Source organism: Rhinolophus sinicus, chromosome 2 (assembly GCF_057876585.1).
Source record: "Rhinolophus sinicus isolate RSI-liver-muscle chromosome 2, RSI-T2T, whole genome shotgun sequence".
NCBI classification, from domain to species: domain Eukaryota; kingdom Metazoa; phylum Chordata; class Mammalia; order Chiroptera; family Rhinolophidae; genus Rhinolophus; species Rhinolophus sinicus.
Genome location: NC_142502.1, coordinates 101,467,733 through 101,489,069, shown reverse-complemented (window position 1 = coordinate 101,489,069; position 21,337 = coordinate 101,467,733). Strand labels below are relative to the sequence as shown.

Sequence of the window (21,337 nt, the reverse complement as noted above, 5' to 3'; positions counted from 1 at the left end):
CTTAGACTGCGCATGTCCCTTCCCAGAGTTCAGTCTGTTATAATGATATTAATGAATGTCTGGGCCTCTGTATGATAATATAATGATGGCATAATGTGGCCAGGGTGAGACGGAGGTCGCTGTAGCCCTTTACTGCACAGGACCGGTCTAATTTATGGTCTGTCTCCTCACAGTGGCTACTGCTTAGGGCAGATAAGAGAAGGATTTGGGAGGTCTCCAGGTGGTGGTCCCCATAGATTGTGTTGGACATGCAGGAATGCAGAGACCCCATTACCTGTCTCTAACTGCCTGCTTTATTTTCCCTGAGAGACGTGATCCCCATAAATCTCTGTGGGGAGTTGAGGGACAGGAGGTCTCTTCTTCTGTATCTGCTTCAAGCTGAGAAGGGAGTAGTGCTGTCCCTACCTAATGGGGATTCACAGAACTCTCACCCTATTTGTTCTTAAATAATAAAAAGGGCGGTCTTTTCTTCATTGGTCGGGGTGTATTAGAAGCCTCACTGGGACATAATTTGTATCCCAACGGCCCCTAGATGAGGAGAGACAGATATTAATTAATAAATCAAAAGCGCTGGCTCCAGGGATGGGACTCAAAGCCCAGGGTTAGGTCTGGACTGGCCTGGAGGAGTGTTAAAACCCATTCGGTCTCTGGTATGGCCTTCTTTATCCAAGAGTTAGGTCTGGAATGGCTTGGGGGAACGTTGGGCTGCAATGATTATAGCTCACAGGCTTTTAAGTAGTTATTAGGCAGGGGTGAGCCACATTCTGTGATTTAGGCCAGGAGCAATCCTTAGTTTAGGATTTAGAAACTGATTAGAAGAGTGATTAAGACCAGGGGCTAAGGAGCTAAGAAACGAGGGAAAGGGACACTTAAAATTTCTATACTGAGGGGACGTAAACTCCTATAATGAGGGAGCTCTCCCATATCGGGACGGGTGTTACTTCATTCATTCCTTTCTTGTGGTCCCTGAAGGCCCAACTCCTCTCCTTGGGAGGGACCTTCTCCAATTGTTAGGAACGAAAATAATTTAGTTATAGGAGAAAATCCTGTCCTAAGACCGCCCCTCCAAATGTTAGTTACGCAAACTGAAGACACTCTGAGTACTCTCACCCCTACATGGAAGAGTCAAAGTGACACCGTGTCTGAGACACTGGGATTCCTGGCCGGGCTAAGAACCCCAGTCTTCATTAGTCTTAGGGATCCCTCACAGTTTCTCCCCCAGAAGCAGTACCCTCTAAGGCCTGAGGCAAGGGCTGGGCTTCATGATCACATAAAAGAAGGATTATGCTTTATAAAATCCTGAAACAATACTTAACTATAAGTTTTATATGTATCTAAACAGTGTGAATGGAAGATACAACAGAGCTGCTTTGAAAAAAACTTCAGGGGGGTCCAGATGGCTCAGTTGGTTAGAGCACGAGCTCTCTACCATGGGATGGTGGGCTGTGCCGCCTGCAACTAAGATTGAAAACAGCTACTGGACTTGGAGCTGAGCTGCGCCTTCCACTAGATTGAAGGAGAACGACTTGGAGCTGATGGGCCCTGGAGAAACACTCTGTTCCCCAATATTCCCCAATAAAGATTAAAAACAAAACAAAAAAACTTCAGTGTCCAGAGTCACATATCAACAGTGCTTTTTAGAATCACACTGGTGTCCAAATTGCTTCTACCAAATCTCATTCAAAAACACAATGAAAGATGTGACATTTATTCTAGGATTCCAACCGGACAGCCAGTTTGGGAACACTTTGTTCCTAGATTGATGTTAACCATCGCTGCCCAGTGTATCACAACAAAATTGTTGTCAGGATACCAAGGTGTATAGACTGAGGCATGAGATTCACATTTTTCCAAAATTTTGAAAACAGATTTCATTACGCAAATATTTTTGAAGATGATATTTAGTAAGAAAATTGGCATTGTAGCCAATATTTCTGACATTCTTAATGAAACAAATTTGAAAATTCTTAAAAAAGCAAAGATAGTTATTGTAAAGGAATTAACATTATGGCCCTCAGTTTTTAAACTGTGTGGTCAGCTACTGTATGTTCTCAACTTTGTTGCAACTTATTGTAGGGAACGTTATTAAAGGCATCTACAATAAAAACTTACAAATACTGTTGTATCTCCTTTCTCTGTCTCAAACTTTTAATAGTTACATTCTAAGAGTGAAATTTAAGGCATTAAAGAAAATGATCAAAGGATTATGCTTTATAAAATCCTGAAACAATATTTAATTGTAAATTTTATATGTATATAAATTCTTTGACACTCCTTCCTCCCAGAGGTGGAGTAATTCCTTCTCTCTTGAGTGTGGGCTGGACATAAGGACTCACTTCTCATCAGGCTGATGTAATGGTATGTGACTCTCATAGGACACAAAACTGCAGCTTCCGTCTTGGTCTCTCTCTCTTTCTCTCTCCCTCCCTCCCTCCCTCCCTCTCTTCCTCTCTCTCTCTCCTATCACTTGCTCTTAGGGACTAACCTACCTAAGTCATTAGCCACCTTATGGAAGAGTCCCCACGGCTAGGAACAGAGGGATACAGGAACCATCCAGGAAAGAAATGAGGCCCCTTCCAACAGCCCTATGACTGAGCCGTGTGTCATGCGAGTCCTCCAGCCCCAGTCAAGCCTTCAGATGATGCAGCCCTGGCTGACAACTTGACTGCAACCTTGAGACAGGCCCTGAGCCAGAAGGGCTCAGGTGAAATTCTCCTGCATTCCTGACTCTGAGAAACTAGGAGAAAGTACACATTTGTTGTTTTGAGCTGCTAACTTTTGGGTAATTTGTTATGCTGCCATACATGACTAATACAGTGTCCAAGGAGAGAATGAATTATTGCACTTTTTTATTTGCAGATTAGCTTCCTGATGATCAGTGCTTCCAAGATTGTTCCCCACTGTAGTTAATTAACAACAAGGAGACTGGTCTCTATGAGAATCTCTAGCTGGTGTTTTCAGCCACAACCTTCTCCAGGGTTAAAGAGAAAAGCCCGGTCCTTCCTCTATTCCCAGGGCGAGCTCACTCTGTGGAATCAAGTTCCCTGGGGGTGTCTTCTTCCAGAAGAGTCCAGGGGGAGAGGTAAAGGGTGGGAGGCAGGGAGTCCATTTCAGGGAGAGGGATTCCGGAAAGAGAAGAGGAGGAAAAGGGGCTGAGCCCTGGTTTCCTCAGACAGCCCCTGGGTCAGGACTCAGGGTGACAGTGTGACACAGAGCGCTCCGTGCAGGAGGAGGGGTCAGGGCAGAGTCCCAGGTACCCTGAGGGCGGAGTCTGGGGCGGGGAAGCTCAGTGTTGGGGAGTCCCCACCTCCCCGCGGCTTGGCTTCTCCTTCTCACAACCTGTGTCGGGTCCTCTTGTCTAGAAACTCGTGACGCGGCCCCAGTTCTCACTCCCATTGCGTCCGGTTTCTAGAGAAGCCAATCAGTGTCACCGCGTTTCCGGTTATAAAGTGTCCACGGACCCGCCCGCACGCAGATTGTCCCCTGACCCCGAGGATGCGCGTCATGGGCCCCGGAACCTTCCTCCTGCTGCTCTCGGGGGCCCTGGGCCTGACGGGGACCCGGGTGGGTGAGTGCGGGGTCGGGAGGGAACGGTCTCCGTGGGGGGAAAGCGAGGGGACCGCCCTGTGGGGACGCAGGACCCGGGGAGGATGTGTCACCACCGCCCCGCCCTGACCCCGCCCCGTGTCCCGCCCACTCCTGTCGCCCACTCGGGTCTCCCGCCGCCTCCCCTCCGTCCCCCCCTTTTCCGTCTCCCGGGCCCCCCGCCCCTCCCGGCCCATCGCCCGCGGACTCGGGACACGCGCCGGGAGGAGGGTCGCCTGGGTCTCAGCCCCTCCCCGTCCCCAGGCTCCCACTCCCTGAGGTATTTCCAAACCTCCTGGTCCCGGCCCGGCCGCGGGGAGCCCCGGTACATCGAAGTCGGCTACGTGGACGACACGCAGTTCGTGCGGTTCGACAGCGACGCGGCGAGTCCGAGAGAGGAGCCGCGGGCGGCGTGGATGGAGGGGCCGTGGGTGGAGCAGGAGGAGCCGGGGCACTGGGACCGGAACACGCAGAGAGCCAAGACAGAAGCACAGAATCACCGAATGTGCCTGAACATCATCCGCGGCCACTACAACCAGAGCGAGGCCGGTGAGCGACGCGGCCCGGGTCCCGGTCACGACCCCCACGGACGGGCCGGGGTCCCCCCGAGTCTCCGGGTCCGAGCTTCACCTCGAGGCTGCGGGACCCGCCCGGCCCCTCCACCCGGGAAGAGCCCGCGGGGCCTTTGATCCGGTTTCATTTTCAGTTCAGGCGCCATCACTGCGGGGTGGGGGGGGCAGGGTTAAGGGTCGGGGTTAAAGGTCGGAGCTGACGGCGGGGCGGGGTCAGGGTCTCACACCTACCAGAGGATGTTCGGCTGCGACGTGGGGCCGGACGGGCGCCTCCTCCGCGGGTACTATCAGTCCGCCTACGACGGCGCCGACTACATCGCCCTGAACGAGGACCTGCGCTCCTGGACCGCGGCGGACTCGGCGGCAGAGATCTCCCGGGGGAAGTTGGAGGCGACGGGTCTGGCGGAGCGATGGAGGGGCTACTTTGAGGGCACGTGCGTGGAGTCGCTCAGCAAATACCTGGAGAGGGGGAAGGAGACGCTGCTGCGCGCAGGTGAGAGGGGCCGCGGGGCCTCCTACGAGGAGAGGAGGAAATGGGATCAACGCCCGGACACCCCCCCCTCCCCGACCCCGGAAGATGGAGTCCGCCTGGGTTTTCAGATCCGGTACCAGAGAGTGACTCAAAGGGCCCCCCTTCTCTCAGGGACAGTTAGGGGTGCGGTCTCTCAGGGGGTGGAGGGGGGACCATCTCAGAAATAACTGATCAGCGGTTCCCTGTGACTCTGGCAGCTGCTCTGGGAACCCGGGGGACTTTCTCTCTCAGGCCTTGTTCGCTGCCCCGCACACAGTGTGACTGAGCTCTGACCCCAGCTTTTCTGAGTCATGTGGCCTCCACCCAGCTCAGGACCAGGAATCCCTTTTCTCTCCATCCTGTCTCTGCTCTGGGCTGTCTCACCCTGATTCTGGAACTTTCAAAAAGACTAGAGATTATCCCGGATGCCTGTGTCCTGTGTGGTGTGTGGGTTTTGTGCTCCCTTCCCCCACCCAGTTGTCCTGACCATTCTCTGGATGGTCACATGACCACTGCTGGAGTGTCCCCTGAGGGATGCAAAGGTCCTGAATTTTATGACCCTTCTCCTCAGACCCTCCAAAGGCACACGTGACCCACCACCGCACCTCTGACCGTGACGTCACCCTGAGGTGCTGGGCGCTGGGCTTCTACCCTGCGGAGATCACCCTGACCTGGCAGTGTGATGGGGAGGACCTGACCCAGGACACGGAGCTCGTGGAGACCAGGCCTTCGGGGGACGGGACCTTCCAGAAGTGGGCAGCTGTGGGGGTGCCTTCTGGAGAGGAGCAGAGATACACATGCCATGTGCAGCACAAGGGGCTGCCCGAGCCCCTGACCCTGAGATGGGGTAGGAGGGGGCCTCTTCTCAGGGAAAGCAGGGGCCTCTGGAGGACGTCAGGTCGGGGCTGAGGCCTGGGGGTCAGGGCCCTCACCTTCCCGTCCCTTCCAGAGCCGCCTCCTCAGGCCGCCATCCCTGCTGCCATGTTGGTGGGCATCACTGCTGGGCTGGTTCTCCTTGGAGCTGCGGTCACTGGAGCTGTGCTGTGGAGGAGGAAGTGCTCAGGTAGGGAAGGGGCGGGGACTGAGGTGTCTTGTCCCACTGGGGGGTTTCAAGCCCCAGGTGGATGTGTGTCCTGCCTCGTTAGTGGGAAGGACCATCCACACACGTGTGCTTTCCCTGTCTAGGGCTCTATTTCTAACACTTTATTAACACACGTGTGAAAATGAGGAACAGATTTATCACCTTGATGATTCTGGTGATGGGGACCTGATTCTCAATAGTCACAGGTCAGAGCGGAAGGTCCTGCTGAGGACAGACCTCTAGGAGGGTGGTTGGTCCAGTCCCCACACATGTACCTTCCTCAGGTTTCCTGATTCTGCCGTAGTGGGTCTGCAGTCACAGTTCTGGAAACTTCTCTGGGGTCCAGGCCCAGGGGGTTCCTTTAGGACCTCATGGCCCTGCCTCCTTCCTGGGTTTTGATGTGATGTTTTCTTCCCCCAGGTGGAATAGGAGGGAGCTACGCTCAGGCTGCGGGTGAGTATGGAGGGGGGTGATCCCTGAGACCCGGGGGATAGTGCAGATGGAAGCCGTTGGGGGAGCTCACCCACCCCCATAATTCCTCCTTTAGCCACATCTGCTGTGAGTTCTGACCACATCCTGTTTTGTTATCCCCCAGGCGGTGACAGTGCCCAGGGCTCTGATGTGTCCCTCACGTCTTCTAAAGGTGAGACCTGGAGGGCCTGAAGTGGGGGGCGGGGCAGAGAGGACAGGACTGGGTGCTGGGGATTCTTTGGGACAGTTTGAGCAGCAGTGGACTCTTGAGAATGTCACCACTTACAGCCTCTAACCTGAATTTGTTCATTATTATTTTCTTCGACAGCTTGAGACAGCTGCCTCGTGGGGACTGAATGATGCAAGATTTGTTCCTGCCCCCACTTTGTGACACGGGAACCTCTGAGCTCTCTTTCTGCAAAGGGTATCTGAATGTGTCTGTGTTCCTCTCGCATCACGTGAGGAAATGGGAGACTGCACACCCCTGCCCTCCACACCACTTCCCCACACTGACCGAGTCTCTTCCTTGACCCACTGTCCTGTTCCAGCAGAGGCTGTTTCCATCCCCATCTTTGCTTTATGTTACTCTGAGCAGCAACTTCTTACTTCCTGTTGAAATAAGAATCTGGATATGAATTTATGTTTTCATTTCTTGCTATGAACGGTTGAGGGATTAATTAAAGGGCAAAATCCTAAAGTTGGAAAGAAAATAAATGGAAGCACTGAGAACCTTCCAGAATCCATGTGTTTGCTGTGCTGAGTCTGTCGCAAATGGAGACAGGAGAGGCTGTGAGGACCGAGAGCATGGACACGGCCTGAGCCCAATCGGTGCTCAATGCATCATGGGCTCTGATGTGGTAACTCCTCGGCGGGGTCACCTCTCTGTCCTTGTCCCTTCAGTAGAACCTCAAGACTAGGCCTCATAGTAATTTTTGCTCCAAAAGACGCATTCGAGCTGGTGGTCCGGCTAGGTCTTATTTTCGGGGAAACACGGTATACACACACACACACACACATCTTTATCCATTCATCTACTGATGGACACGTAGGTTGTTTCCATATCTTAGCTAATACTAATAATGCTACAATGAACATAGGAGTGCATATAACTTTTCAATTTAGTGTTTTTGTTTTCTTTGGATAAATACCCAGAATTGGAATTGCTGGATCATAAGGCAGCTCTAGTTTTAATTTGAGGAATCTCCATACTGTTTTCCATAGTGGCTGCACCAATTACAGCCCCACCAACAGAGAGAGCACCAGGGTTCCCTGTTCTCCACATCTTCGTTTATTGATAATGGCCATTTTGACAGGTGCCAGGTAATACCTCATTGTGGTTTTTATTTGAATTTCTCTAATGATTAGTGACATTGAGCATCTTTTCCTATGTCTATTGGCCATCTGTATGTCCTCGTTGGTGTAATGTCTGTTTAGGTCCTCTGCCCATTTTTAAATTGGATTATTTGATTTTTTTTGTTAATTCATATGAGTTTCTTATAAATCTTGGATACTAACCTCCTATCTGATGTATCATTTCTCATATCTTCACACATTCAGCAGATTGTCTTTTCAGTGTGTTGATGGTTTAGTAGGTTTACCTTAAGACAGCGGATACCATCAGGAAACAATTAGGGGAAGGGAAAATACTGGCACTAGAAAATCACCTTCCGGAGGTCTGTTCTTCAGGAGCAGATCATCCCGATTAATATAAACTCTGGCTGTGTGGACACCCAGGATCGCAGGCTGGAAAACAGCCCTGGATCTTCCTGTCTGTATCTGAGCAGTTTCTCGATTTACCTGCCCAGTCACACATTTCTTAGGGACCATCTACACTCACCTGCCTGCCTACACATTCATTTTTCCTGAGGACCTTATTTGTTGACATATTATGAGAAATGTGAAAAGAAGGACACATTTTTGTAAGGGTGACGCTGATGACAAGAGGATCTGATTTCCAGACGCCCTGGTCCCTAAGATGGACTTTCACGGAAATTTGCAACCTTGTTGCCTAGAACCTCATGGAGAAGCAGAGGAAATATGGGCTGAGACCAAGCCTGTGAAGCCCTGAGGTGACCACAGAGGCTGGTGCTCCCTTGTGACACAGGTCACTCTGGATCCGGGGCTCCTGGGAACTGGACACACTGATTCGCCAAGTCCCCAGCCTCCCACCTCTGCCTCCTCCCCATAGTTTCTCAGCGTCCTGGCTGCCGAGCTTCTAGTTCCCAGGAGTCATGTCTCCCACCTTTAACCTCTCCTCTGGGTGACAAATGGCCACGAGACCAACCAGTGACCTCTCTCCCAGGTTATTTGTCATCCTGGCTCCCTCCCATGATTTGTCACCTGCCTCGATCACCATCCCTGGCCCCAGCAGTAACAAGGAGAGATGCTACGGCCAATGAACCATGTGGGATGAGACCTGACAGACTGGGGAACCCCGTATCCACCCCCTCCATGCCCCGTATCTTCTCGCACATCCCAGTTACAAGGGTTAGAGCAGCAGGAGCTTCAGACCAGCCACGGTCCTCGCAGTGATTGGGATGTGCTGGGACGGGGGTCAGAGAAGAGAATGGCAAGAGCCTGACCCGGCCACAGGCACCCAGAACAGCACCTGCTACACTGGCTCTGAGAAGGGGCTTCTAGCCCTCGCCTCCCTTCCTACCTCATCTCAGGATGAGGGGCCTGGGCAGCTCTTATGCTGCACGTGGCACGTGCGTCTCTGCTCCCCTCCAGGAGGCTTCACGATAGCTGCCCACCTGTGGAGAGTCCTGTCTCTTTCAGACCTGGTGGCTACAAGCTCTGTGTACTGGATCTGGGGCTCTCCGTCTTGCAACAGTTCAGAGGGATCTCTGCTGAGTAAAATGCCGGGGCCGATTCCCATCAGGCCTTGCGTGACAGGTCACATATGCTGACGGTGATACTTGAGAAGGTCAGAAGAGTCAGAAGGGATTTGGGAGATAAGTATCTCCTATCACAGTCTCTTCAACAGACACATTCAACTAGAGAATTGACAGACTCACTGGGTTTGAGGGAAGATAATGAAGAAAGTCAGCCATAGCCACAGCCTGAGGGTGGGAAGAGGAGATTCTATTTCAAACTAGATTCTAGGATGACCCAGCTTCCCATTATTTCATTCCCTCTTTTTATCTCTAAAGATGTCTTCCCTGCTCTTAAACCTATGCATTTGGTCTCAATTTCAGTTATCTGTTTTTTTTATTTTAAAATTTCTACTGGGTTCTGTTCTATGCTGAGTTGTTGTGGGGACAGAGCCCCAGAAAGTAGTTTACAGGCTCTCGGCCTCACGTGGAGGGGTGCCGGCTCGGGTAGTGGATGGGCGTTGGCTGTGGCCAGTTGGCCAATTGGCTGCTGATGTAACTGCTGCGGCTACGGAGGAGAGCGGAGGAGAGCCGAGGAGAGTCGTTGGTCGGTTGGCAGAAAAACGGACAGCAGGTTGCATGTCCGGTGAACCCAGCCTCCAGTGAGACCATAGTGGTATGACTCCCCTACCTATGGCTCCATGGGTGTTCCTTTTTGGCCTCACCATATCCTGCGTTCTTGTGTGGGGAGCGGGAGCAGAGACCCCGCAGACCTCCCTGCATGACAAATGGTGCAGCAAGCAGGGTCTCCCGTACGACAGTTGTGTTCCCCCAAAAAGGTATGTTGCAACCTTAACCCCCTGTATCTCAGAGTGTGACCTTATTTAGAAATTGGACCTTTGAAGATTTAACCAGTTAAGATGGAATCATTAGGGTGGTGACCCCAATATAAGTGGTGTCCTTACAAAAACATGAAATTTGGACACAGAGACAGACATGCACAGAGGGAAGTTTACATGACAAAACCAGGAAAATAGCATATGAAAATGGAGGCAGAGATTGGACTGGCAGAGGTCAGCTGCAAACCAAGGAATGCCAACCACTGCCAGCAGCCACCAGACGCTAGGAGGAGGCGGGAAGGATTGTAGCCAGAATCTCTGAGGGGGCGTGGCCTTCCAACACCTTCATTTCAGGCCTCCAACCGCCAGAACTGTGACCCAATAAATTCCTGCTGTTTCAAGCCATCTAGCTTGTTGTCCTGTTACAGCAGCCCTAGCAAACTAATACAGGTCCCCTTTAAAATCTGCTATGTCACCTTTAAGAATTTCTAGTTCCCCGCTGAAATTCTTTTGTATCTGTATTTGAACATGGAAAGCACACTTATTTTACTGCATGTGCCTCATATTTACAGATTCCAAAGTTTTTGCAGTCTGCCTCAACTGAAACTTGTTACCGCGTACTCTGGCTCATGTCGTCTTGGTTGGCTTTGCTAGTATGCTGGGCCATTTTTAGAAATACTACGTGTACACCTCTCCAACTCCCCTGCTGTCTTGGTGGCTGCTCTTGCTGGGGGACCGACCCACACCTAAGGCAGGAAAATGACGGCTGCAAAGAAGACGAAAAAGTTGCTGGAGTCGATCAACTCTAGGCTGCAACTTGTTATGAAAAGTGGAAAGTACACGTTGGGATACAAGCAGACTCTGAAAATGATCAGACAAGGCAAAGCAAAACTGGTCATCCTCGCCAACACTGCCCAACCGTGAGGTAATATGAAACAGAGCACGACGCCATGTTGGCCAGGATGGGTGGCCATCACCACAGAGGCAACAATATTGAACTGGGCACAGCGTGTGGAGAACTCTACAGAGCATGTGCACTGGCTACCACTGATCCAGGGGGTTCTGACGTCATTAGCAGAAGCCAGGACAGAGTGGGGAAAAGTAACTCATGCATATTTTTTCTTTAATAAACCTGGCCAGAGCTTGTTTTAAAAAAATAAAATAAAATAATAAAAATGTTGTGTGTAGGAATTATTTGCAGCCTAAAATGGTGCTATCTTATTCAGGACGGTTGTCCTAGTTGTTTCTTGGTGCCCAAGGAGATGTTTGCCATGATGCCCCAACCGCAGTCTGAGGGCCGTGTCATCCCTTATCACCCAGAGATGGAGAAGCCATAAGTGACTGTAAGTTCCTGAGCGGACTATTTATTTCAGATTCATTCACGTTTCTAGGAAGCAGCATTTCAGAGTCACTGCTTAATGTGGGTGTTAGTGTATCAGGGTCCCACCCTCGTTGGGCGCCAGCTTTCACCTCCTTTTCTGCTCAGTCCCTCAAGGAGCCAAAAGCTCAGAGAGAGTTCTTGCTGATCTCCTCAGGTTTGGCAAATGCCCTCAGAGCAAAAGTGACTCTGGAGCTCTGGGCCCCCTGACCTCAGCTCCCCAGGCAGTGGTCCTGCCCTAGATCTTGGCTGGACCCCCTCACTGTGTTGGCATGTGCAGGGTTTCAAGGACGTGAACTATATTTTATCAGAATTTCTCGGTTCTCAGTGGGGGCCTGTGTCTCCTGAATCACCTCCTCCCTAACCAGCAGTCGGGGGACAAACTACTTTCTAGGCACAGTGCTGGGAGCTCCAGTTCTGAGGGGAGGGAAGGAGAGCATTTGATCCTAATGGAGGGGGAGCAACGTCAGGGTGAGTGACAGCTCAGGGGTGGGGGTCTCAGGCCCAAGAGGGGGTGCTGGGGACAGAGGGGAAGGACAGGAGAGTCTCCCTTGTACACTTGCTCCCACAGAACATCTCAGGACCAAAGTCCATTACAGGAAGTGCTGCTCCTTTGTTGTCACTCACTTTTCCTCCTGTCCCATGGCCTCCCTCTGACGCTCCCAAAGTCACAGCATCCTTTAAAAGGACATGAACAGAATTAGGGTCACTCTGGGTGAGTTTACATGCCAGGAATGTGTCTGAAATCCCACACACACCACGGTCACCTGCCAGGACCACGAGTCCCAGAGGAGGATTCAGGGTCAGTCCTTTCCCCGCCCTCCCCTGAGTGAGACCCCAGAGGATTGTCTCCCTCCCTGAGGGCGATCATGGAGGGGTGGTTGCCCTAGTACCTGGGGCAGCAGTGTCTCATTCCAGACCCCGGGGTGTTGAGTAGCAGGTGCACGCGCCCTTCAGTCAAGAAGTGGCTCAAGGTCTTTGCAAGACAAATCTTTCCCCAATTGTGCTTGACGTCTGTAGCCAAGCTGCCTGTCACTTTCCAGGCTGTGGGTCCCTGTTCACAGAGAGGAAACTCACACTCCTAGGAGACTGAGTGTCCCCTGAGGAAGCTCCCGTTGGGGCCATCACGCAGCAGGGCAACCTCTGCAAGGCTGGGACTCTGGACCAAGAGTCTGTCAAAACTGTCAGCTGAGAAATAATAACCACGAGGTGTTTTGTCACCAACAAAGGATTCATTGGGGAAAAGGACAGGGTTGCAACTCAGCGCATGCTGATGGCAGCCATTTGCACACTCTGGCGTGAGTGCCAAGGTGGAGGGTACTGATGGGAGGGAAAGACAGTTAATGATGGGAAGTTAGAACCTGGAGCTTTATTACAGAATAGCGTTCTTCCTTAGGGGTCTCGGGATCACTTAGAGCACAAGACCTTCCATGAGCCCTCGCTCCTCCCACAGACCCTCCCCACTGATTGTGTTTGCTTCAAGTTCCAGTTCATCTTTATCAAAACCCAGATTGAAAATGAAACCCAAAGCAAAACGCCACACGTTGGTCCAGGCTGTGAAGGGTCACTGGCCCCACACAACTGGTGAAGACCCTCCCCTCCTCACAGGTGAGAGGAGCCTGACGTCCCTGTAAGGAGCCTGACATCACTCACAGGCCTTGCCTCCATGCTCCAAGCTATGCTGTACCTCCAGCGCCACAGGAATGTTCTGCTATGGTTTTCATGAAATCCTTCTGCTCCCAATAGTTGGGTCCCATCTTCTCCAGCCACGTAGCCCGCGGCATCACACTTTGACTCTCTCTGTCGCTGTTGAAGCACAGGACCCACCCACGTGTGTCCCAAGCTGGGCTTCCTGACTCTGGGGGATCAAGGGGGCATCTAACCACATCAGGGAGTGAGAGCCTGGGCTGAAAAGGCCCTCAGGGGAAGGAGGGAGGGGCTGTCCCGCTGCCGCCCCCTCCTGGCTCTGTCCTGAGCTGGGCTCAGCTGCTCCCAACAGTCTATCGCCTGCACCTGTGCCCAGGAGCTGCTCCCCAGGGGCCCTTATTGGTTTGTGTGGAGGGGAAAGGTGAGAGGAGGAGAGATGGAGAAGCCAGGACAGGGCTGGGGTGGGTGGAGGGGAACAGAGTGAGGTGAACGGAGTGGAGGGGTCTCCATCAGGGTCGGGGATCCCCACAGCAGCAGGAGGAAGGTTAGGAGCCACTGAACCGGCTTCTCTCCCCATGTCACCGTGTGCGGAGAACTCTGAATCCCCACCCACTGCTGTAAACACAAACCTCCACTAACTTTGATGGGCTTTTCCAGAACCCTAAGATCTAATTCTAACAAAAATGCGCCTCTATCATCAGTCTCCAGGCAGAACAAGCAGAACAAGCTGAAGGAGGCAGAAGGAGGAAAATGAAAGCCTGGGAGACGACGTGGGAGACAGGCACCCCTGAGGGCGGGGCTCTGCTTAGACCCGCCTCCCTGGGCTGCATGCGCTCAAGTCCAAACGTGGCTGTGCAGCTGTGTCCCCAGGCTCCTTGTTACCCACAGGGCAGTCGTGGGCCCGTTCTGCCTTGGAGACTTGATCCTGGGACAGTCTGAGTGAACCACCAAGGTCATCTGGCTGCCTCAGGCCCCGGCAATCCTTCTTGCTCTTCCTACATCACAGACTGAGCTCTTCTCCAAGGGAGGGCAAGTTATTTTTGTGGATGGGTCTGAGATAATAGAAAATAGATGTTGACCTCTAGAGGTCGCTGGTTCCTGACACAGAGCTCCTGAAACCCCTGTAATAGGAACCGCAAGTGATAGCAACACTAGAATCACATCTTGTTCCAACATTTGTCTTTGATCTCGTCCACTCTGGGAGGGTGAACTCCATGGACAGAAGCTCCTGTGCTCAGGACACTCCCAGACCTCGCCCTGTGTATTTCTTCATCTGGCTGTTCATCTGTATCCTTTATCATAACCTTTAATACACAAGTAAATATATGCACACGTTTCCCTGAGTTCTGTGAGCTGCTCTAGAACATTCATTAAACCTGAGGAAAGGGTCATTAGAACCTCTGATCTACAGTTGGTTTGTCAGAAGTGATAACGTGGGCTTTGAACTGGCATCTGAAGGGGGGGGGGGGTCAGTCTGTGGGACGAGCCCTTAACCCCTGGGATCTGACACCAGGCAGACAATGTTAGAATTGAGTTAAATTGTCGACCATTCAGCTGATGAAACAGAGAATTGCTTATTGTAGGGGAAACCTCCACACATTTGATGATCAGGTGTGTCAGAAGTGAAGTGTCTGTAGAAGTAAATGAGACACAGGAAAGAACGACAGGAAATCCCTGGGTTTTCCCAACACAGGAGGAGAACTATGAGTGTATCCTTTACAATGAGACAAGGCAAGTAGGGGAAGAGAAGGAGAGCCAGAGTAGGAGGACAGAAAGTTGTGGAAAGGTGTGGGGAATGGGAGGTGACCGGGGCTCCGGGGGGAGGTGGGAGGGCTCAGTCTCGTTGCCCAGCACCCACCAGGCTGGCCCTCCTTTGTCCTCCGCCTCCATTATCAGTCTTTTCAGTCTCCATGCTCAACAGCCCTGGGCTCAGTCAGCCATAGGACCCCAGAGAGGAGCAAAAGGAGGGTTGGGAACCCCGTGGTCTGGCCGCTTGGGATGCCTTGGAATCTGGGGTGAACAGGGTGCCTGCCCCCTGGCGTGGCTGTTGTAAACGATATATTGACTAACCGTGCTTTATTGGCTTTCCTACAACCTGGGAACCTATTGACAAGTAGACATGATGCTGTGTCCTCTGTCCCTTGGTAGAGCAGCCGTAAACACCTGGCACAGTTGTGTGAGAACTGAGAGGAAGTCCAGCACTAAGCCCTCTGCTGAGCTGGACTTCCCTACCCAGCGACTGTGCTCAGTGAGAGCAGGAGATTCTCACACCCGAACCTGGAGATTATCTTGGTTGTTGTTTTATTATTGCCATCCTAGGCCTTCTGCCTGAGTCCCGCCTCTTCCCCCAGTCTTTCACAGAAGAAATATCACCATGGGAACTTGCTCTGTCTGGTGCATTCAGATACCACTTGTTCACAGTATGTGGAACACTACATATTGTAACTTCCTTAGTCATTTCTGTCAGCTCCTTATCACTACCCTGGGCCTGACTTTCTTCAACATGAAGCAAAGCAACTCTCTTTCTGTGGTACAGTGCGTGAAAAGTAACGAGTAGTCTTTACTCCATTTGTTGTTAAAACTTCAGTCCTCAGTTTGTCTCTAAGTTTCGATCAGTCTGGTCACTTCTGAGCAAGTCTATAAGCAGCACACAGCTTCACAAGCTGATCCACCATGAAATTCTTTTGTTCCCATATCGAGCATAGAGACTAGGTGACTTTTGAGCCATTTTGTTTTCACAATTAGAAGCCACTAGTGCACTGACCGTAGTGTTTTAAATGAAAAAAAGTCTGACAACGTCATGTGTTGGCAAGGACATAAAACAACTGCGTCCTGCTGTTGAAAGAGTAAACTGGTCCAATAGATTTGAAAAATGGTTTGTCCTTATATACCAAAGATAAAGAGTCACCTTCTGCACACTTGTGGATTCTACTTTTAGAGTTTACTAACAACAAGAAAAGATAATACTGGTATATGCACCATAGATTGTTCAAAGTTTTATTTATAATAGTCAAAAACTGGAATCAACCTAAAAATTCACCAACAGAAAAGTGGATAAACTGAGATATGTTCATGCAATGGAATGCTACACAGTAACAAAAGTGAATGAAATACAGCTACTCACAATGACATGGATGAACCTCACAAACAATATTGTTACACAAAAGAACAGATAGAGTATGATTCTGTCTACATACACTTTTAAATAGGAAAAAATAATCTGGGTTGCTAGAACTAAGATTAGTTGCTACCTTTGGGGAGGAGAGGAGATGTAAAAATTAGAGACCTCAACCAAGGTTGGAGCCTGGAGGGCCTGTAGGGGGAGCTCTCACACCCACCACTGTAAGGTGCCCCCAACAGGAAGAAACTGCCTGACAACTGCAGTTGGAAAATGTCTTATCATCTACTACCCCACCAGAAAGGGGGAAGATTTTCTCCTCCCCTGGCAATGGCCCAGCCAATGAGAGACTGTCACAACCCAGCCAATGAAAAGCCACTACAGTCTGAACTCCCAGTTTCCTCCGGGGGATTTTTTGTTTATAACAGCTCCTCTCAACGTCCCCTTTTCTCTGTAAATGTTCCTTTCCTTTGTTCTTAACACTTGCCTACGGTTTTGCCGTAGCTCATACATCCCAAATTGCAGTTCTCTGCTATTCCTGAGTAAACTCATCTTTGGTGGCAAAATAACTGTTTAATTTCGCTGGTCCACTGAGTCAATGATTGTGGGATGTGTGAGAGGCTCTGGTTTTCTGTTCTATTTCTTGACCTGTGTAGCTGTATCAGGGTATGGTAATTTTGTGGAAATTCACTAAAATGTTCACTAATGATATGTGTGTTTTATACTTTATTTAGAAAAATAAATCTTTGATCATGTTTGGCACAAACTTGTTTTTATAAATAAATAATAAATAAATAAATAAATTCAAATCATTATCCTATTTCTTTGTCAGAAATTTATTTGAGGGGATCCAAATTATTGATGGGAAAACACTTTTCTTTCTAACAGAATTCCAACTAAGTAATTCAGAAGGAATGATAGAAACATTGTCCTTTGTAGCCCTAATGAAATAATGACTATAGGCAATGACCATCAATGGATACTCTGACAATTAGATGAAAAATTGATGGGGGAATTTTATAGTGGTTGGATAGTAGGTGGTCACCACCCGACCCCTAATCAATGTTAACATCTCTAATGTGAAGCCACCAGACTTCATGCTCCTCCTGATGGACATAACGGGGTGGACGCAAGGCCACCTAAGAAGTGATATTGTCGCTAAAGAAAATTTTAAGGATATAAACTTTGCTTTCTATTTCTTTTACCCCCACATATTGCCAAACACAGGGCAGTGAAACTGTTCCCTTCGAGCTTATGGAGTAATTAAAATTTTTATTGTTTTCTCCTTTTGAATGTCTCCCTCTCTGAACAGTGACTTCGTTTTCATACCTTATCTTTGATGAGTCTTGTGTCAACTTGTCTGGGCTGCAGCACCCAGTTATTTGATCAAACACTGGTCTAGGTGTTGCTGTGAAGGTTTCTGTACACGTGGCTGACACCTGAAATCATTCGGCTTTATTTTTTTTATTTACTTATTTTGTATGATTTTTATTGAAAAATATAGCTGACATACAACATTGTATCAGTCTCAGGTGCACAGCGTAGTTGTTCAGCATTTATATACCTAACGAAGTGACCACTATGAGAAGTCCAGCAAACACCTGACACCGTACCACGCTGTCACCATATTGGTGACTATATTCACCATGCTGTACATTACATCCCCAGGACTTATTTGTTCTATACCTGGAAATTTGATACTTTTGTTCTTTCTTCTTTACCTCCCCCCCTTTTTAACATTTTCAATTATAGTTGATATTCAAAATTATTTTATATTACATTATATTTTATATTTCAGGCATGGTGAAATTATTTTATATTTTAAGCATAGTGGTTAGACATTTATAATTTAAGAAGTGATCCCCCTGATGAGTCTAGTACCCACCTGGCACTATACATAGTTACTATGAATAGGCAGCAAATGTAAAGATTTCGTTTTTCTTACCCATTCAGCCACCATATGTTTTTGGAGCATTTAATCCATTTCCATTGAAAGTAATTGTTGATAGATGTGTAGTTATTGTCATTTAATTATTCATATTTGTGATTTGTGTGTGTGTGTTAAAGAAGTCCCTCTAACATTCCTTGTAATACTGATTTGGTGACGGTGAACTTTTTCAGCTTTTTCTTGTCTGGGAAGCTTTTTATCTGTCCTTCAATTTTAAATAATAACTTTGCTGGGTAGACTGCTCTTGGTTGTAGATCCATGCTTTTCATCACTTTGAATATTTCCTGCCAATCACTTTTGGCCTGCACAGGTTCTGTTGAAAAATCAAGAGAAATTGTTATGGGAACTCCCTTGTAAGTTACAACCAGTAGGTGCTTTTCTCTTGCTGCTTTAGGATTCTCTCTTTGTCTTTAACCTTTGCTGTTTTAATTATAATGTGTTTGGTGTGGGCCTGTTTGGGTTCATCTTGTTTGGACTCTGCACTTCCTGGGCTTGTGTGTCTAATTCCTTTGCCAGGTTAGGAAAGTTTTTAGTCATTATTTCTTCAAATAAGTTCTCAACCCTTTGTTCTCTCTCTTCTCAGTCTCGTCCCCTCTGATGAAAATGTTGGTGCTTGATGTTGTCCCAGAGTCTCTTACACTGTCCTCATGATTTTTTATTCTTTGTTCCTTTTGCTGTTCCGATGGGTGTTTTCAGCTACCTTGTCTTCCAAATCACTGATTTGATCCTCTGCTCCATCTAGTCTGCAGGCACATTCTTCATGTCAGTTATTGCACCCTCCATTTCTGACTGGTTCTTTGTTATGGTCGCCATGACTTTTTTAATGCTTGTTATCTCTTTGTTCAAGTTCTTACTGTGTTCACTGAAGATCCTTATAACCAGTGTCCTGAACTGTGTCTCTGGTGAGTATAATGAAAAACATATGGACTAAAAGTAAAGGGAGTAATTAGTATGTCAGAAAAGAAAATATCTGGGTGATTCTGCAACCAAGGAACTGATTTCCAACTCTTAATTCCTCTACTTAAGCTGAGTTTGGTTTATTTTCAGAACAGACACATCAGCAACATGAAGCCTTACACACTCCTGGTGAAAGTTTAAATCGGCACAAGCATTTCAGAAATCAAGTGCACATCATCTTACCTACTGTGCTTAAAGCTCACACCCCTGTACCCAGCCTTCCCTCCTGACCGTCCTCTCTGGGGAATTCCTTGCCTGTGCCCAGGAGACAAGCACACTCATGTTACAGCAACTGGGACAACCACGTGTGCATCAGCAGGGAAACAGAGAAAGTGTGGTGTCAGCATGAAATGTAAGACGTCAGCAGTGAAAACAAATAAATGAAGGACACCCTCACACATGGGGGTAACTCCCTACGTAATGCTGAGTCTCAGAAGAGTCCATGCAGTACGAGTTCACTGGACAGGAAGTTCAAAAATGGACAAAAGTAAATAATATTTGGTTTGGGATATATATACTTATTGTAAAATCCTCAGAGAATCTCCAGGGAATAGTAAACACAAGACTCAAGATAGAGGTTCCATCTGAAGGACAGGATGGGGGACGCAGCCACGGTGGCTTCTTCATAGGTTCCGTTTCTGACAGTGGTGTGTGCCCAGGTATTTACTTGATCATAATTCCTAAACTGACATTTCTCAAATTGTGACTTGTGAACCATTCCTGGTTAATTTTTTTATAAGGAAACAGAAAAAGGAATACCAAAGTTTATTGCAATGATCCTTAGAAAGAACTACCCACCTTCGAACAAAGCCACAGACAATTGTTATGAGCCATGTCAGAGAGACGGCCGGGGTGTCACAGTAAACAGCTTTGGCTAAAAATGGGTCATGTGATCACTGGCATCTCTATAGATTTTCTGGGATACAATGTTCAGTGTGACCTGCAAGGTGATTCTAACTGTGAAGGATTTGGTGTGTTATATTTAACTTGACATACAACTGAATTAACTACTTTTACAGAATGGAAATTCATGTTGATCAATGTATGTTAAACTAGAAAACGCTATAAAGGGGAAAACATTGACACAATAGAGAGCGTGAATGGAAGATACAACAGAGCTGCTTTGAAAAAACTTCAGGGGTGGCTGGAGGCTCAGCTGGTTAGAGCGCAAGCTTTCCACCACGGGATGGTGGGCTGCACCCCCTGCATCTAAGATTGAAAACAGCGACTGGACTTGGAGCTGAGCTGCACCCTCCACAACTAGATTGAAGGACAACAACTTGGAGCTGATGGGCCCTGGAGAAACACTCTGTTCCCCAATATTCCCCCATAAAAATTAGAAACAAAACAAAACAAAAAAACTTCAGCGTCCAGCATCAATATCAACAGTGCTTTTTAGAATCACATCGGTGTCCAAATCACTTCTATTCAATCTCATTCAAAAACACAATGAAAGATGTGACATTTATTCTAGGACGCCAACTGGACAGCCAGTTTTGGAACACTTTGTTCCTAGATTGGCGTTAACCATCGCTGCCCACTGTATCACAACACAATTGTTGTCAGGATACCAAGGTGTATAGACTGAGGCATGAGATTCACATTTTTCTAACATTTTGAAAAACAATTTTATTAGGCAAATATTTTTGAAGATGATGTTCAGTAAGAAAATTTGCATTGTAGCCAATATTTCTGACATTCTTAATGAAACAAATTTGAAAATTCTAAGAAAAAGCAAAGATAATTATTGTAAAGGCATTTATGTTATGGCATTCAGTCTTTAAACTATGTGATGGAGCTACTATATGTTCTCAACTTTGTTGCAACTTATTGTAGGAAACATTGTTATTAAAGGCATCTGCAATAAAAACTTACAACTACTGTTGTCAAGGTGAGGACTGACTGGGGTTTCCCCTGAGCAAACATTCCAAGTGAGAGGGATTCAGTGTGAGGCCTTTTCTCTACTGGCAGCTTTCAAATGGAGGGCCACATGGCAAAGACTACTGGTGGACACTAGGGCTGGGGCAGCATCCCCCTCGCTGACACTTGTCAAGGAAACAGGGACCTTAGACCTATAACTGGAAAAACCTGAATTCTGCTAAGAGCTCTCTGTAAGCTTGGAGGAAGATCCTGAGCTCAGGATGAGCTCACAGCTTTGTGACACCCTGAGCAAAAATCCCATCCATACCGGGCCTGGATTTCTAAGGAACTGTGAGCAAATAAGTGGGTGTTGTTTTGAGCCACTGAGTTGTGATGATTTGTTACACAGCAATAGAAAACTAATACACAGGCGCAAGTGTGCAACAAATAAGCACACAGCATTTTTTTCACTGGAATGAATTTATGAACTGATATGCTCAGTAGTTTGTAACAAAATATTTCCTTTTTTTGTATTTTACAAGTTATGATTTTACATG

At 48.3% G+C, this 21,337-nt stretch overlaps 1 protein-coding gene and 1 long non-coding RNA gene across 4 annotated transcripts in view; both read left to right on the top strand.

Annotated features, from left to right (window-relative positions):
* LOC148758844 (uncharacterized) overlaps positions 1 to 20,242 on the top strand; it is a 69,703-nt gene extending 49,461 nt beyond the window's left edge. Inside the window, exon 2 of the long non-coding RNA XR_016020342.1 lies at positions 19,011 to 20,242. This is a non-coding gene — a long non-coding RNA (uncharacterized LOC148758844). The remainder of the gene's footprint in view (positions 1 to 19,010) is intronic.
* Positions 3,310 to 6,963, top strand: LOC109440227 (class I histocompatibility antigen, Gogo-B*0102 alpha chain-like). Of its 3 annotated transcripts, XM_088795792.1 has the most exons (8): positions 3,314 to 3,568; positions 3,850 to 4,134; positions 4,375 to 4,650; positions 5,240 to 5,515; positions 5,618 to 5,731; positions 6,170 to 6,202; positions 6,345 to 6,392; positions 6,549 to 6,963. In XM_088795792.1, exons 1-8 carry the CDS (start codon positions 3,496 to 3,498, stop codon positions 6,551 to 6,553), a joined length of 1,110 nt encoding a protein of 369 aa, XP_088651918.1. In that variant the 5' UTR covers positions 3,314 to 3,495; the 3' UTR covers positions 6,554 to 6,963. The 3 variants fall into 3 exon arrangements, with proteins under 3 accessions (XP_088651920.1, XP_088651919.1, XP_088651918.1); XM_088795793.1 differs by lacking the exon at positions 6,170 to 6,202 and having other exon boundaries at positions 3,311 to 3,568; XM_088795794.1 differs by lacking the exons at positions 6,345 to 6,392; positions 6,549 to 6,963 and having other exon boundaries at positions 3,310 to 3,568; positions 6,170 to 6,237.
* Positions 20,243 to 21,337: the final 1,095 nt, after the last annotated feature.

Bases quoted from the DNA above. Each gene is read 5' to 3' on its own strand.
- LOC109440227 (XM_088795792.1), top strand. From the start codon at position 3,496: ATGCGCGTCATGGGCCCCGGAACCTTCCTCCTGCTGCTCTCGGGGGCC. The intron at 3,569-3,849 runs GTGAGTGCGGGG...CCCCGTCCCCAG, and splicing joins CCTGACGGGGACCCGGGTGG to GCTCCCACTCCCTGAGGTAT. The intron at 6,203-6,344 runs GTGAGTATGGAG...GTTATCCCCCAG, and splicing joins GAGCTACGCTCAGGCTGCGG to GCGGTGACAGTGCCCAGGGC.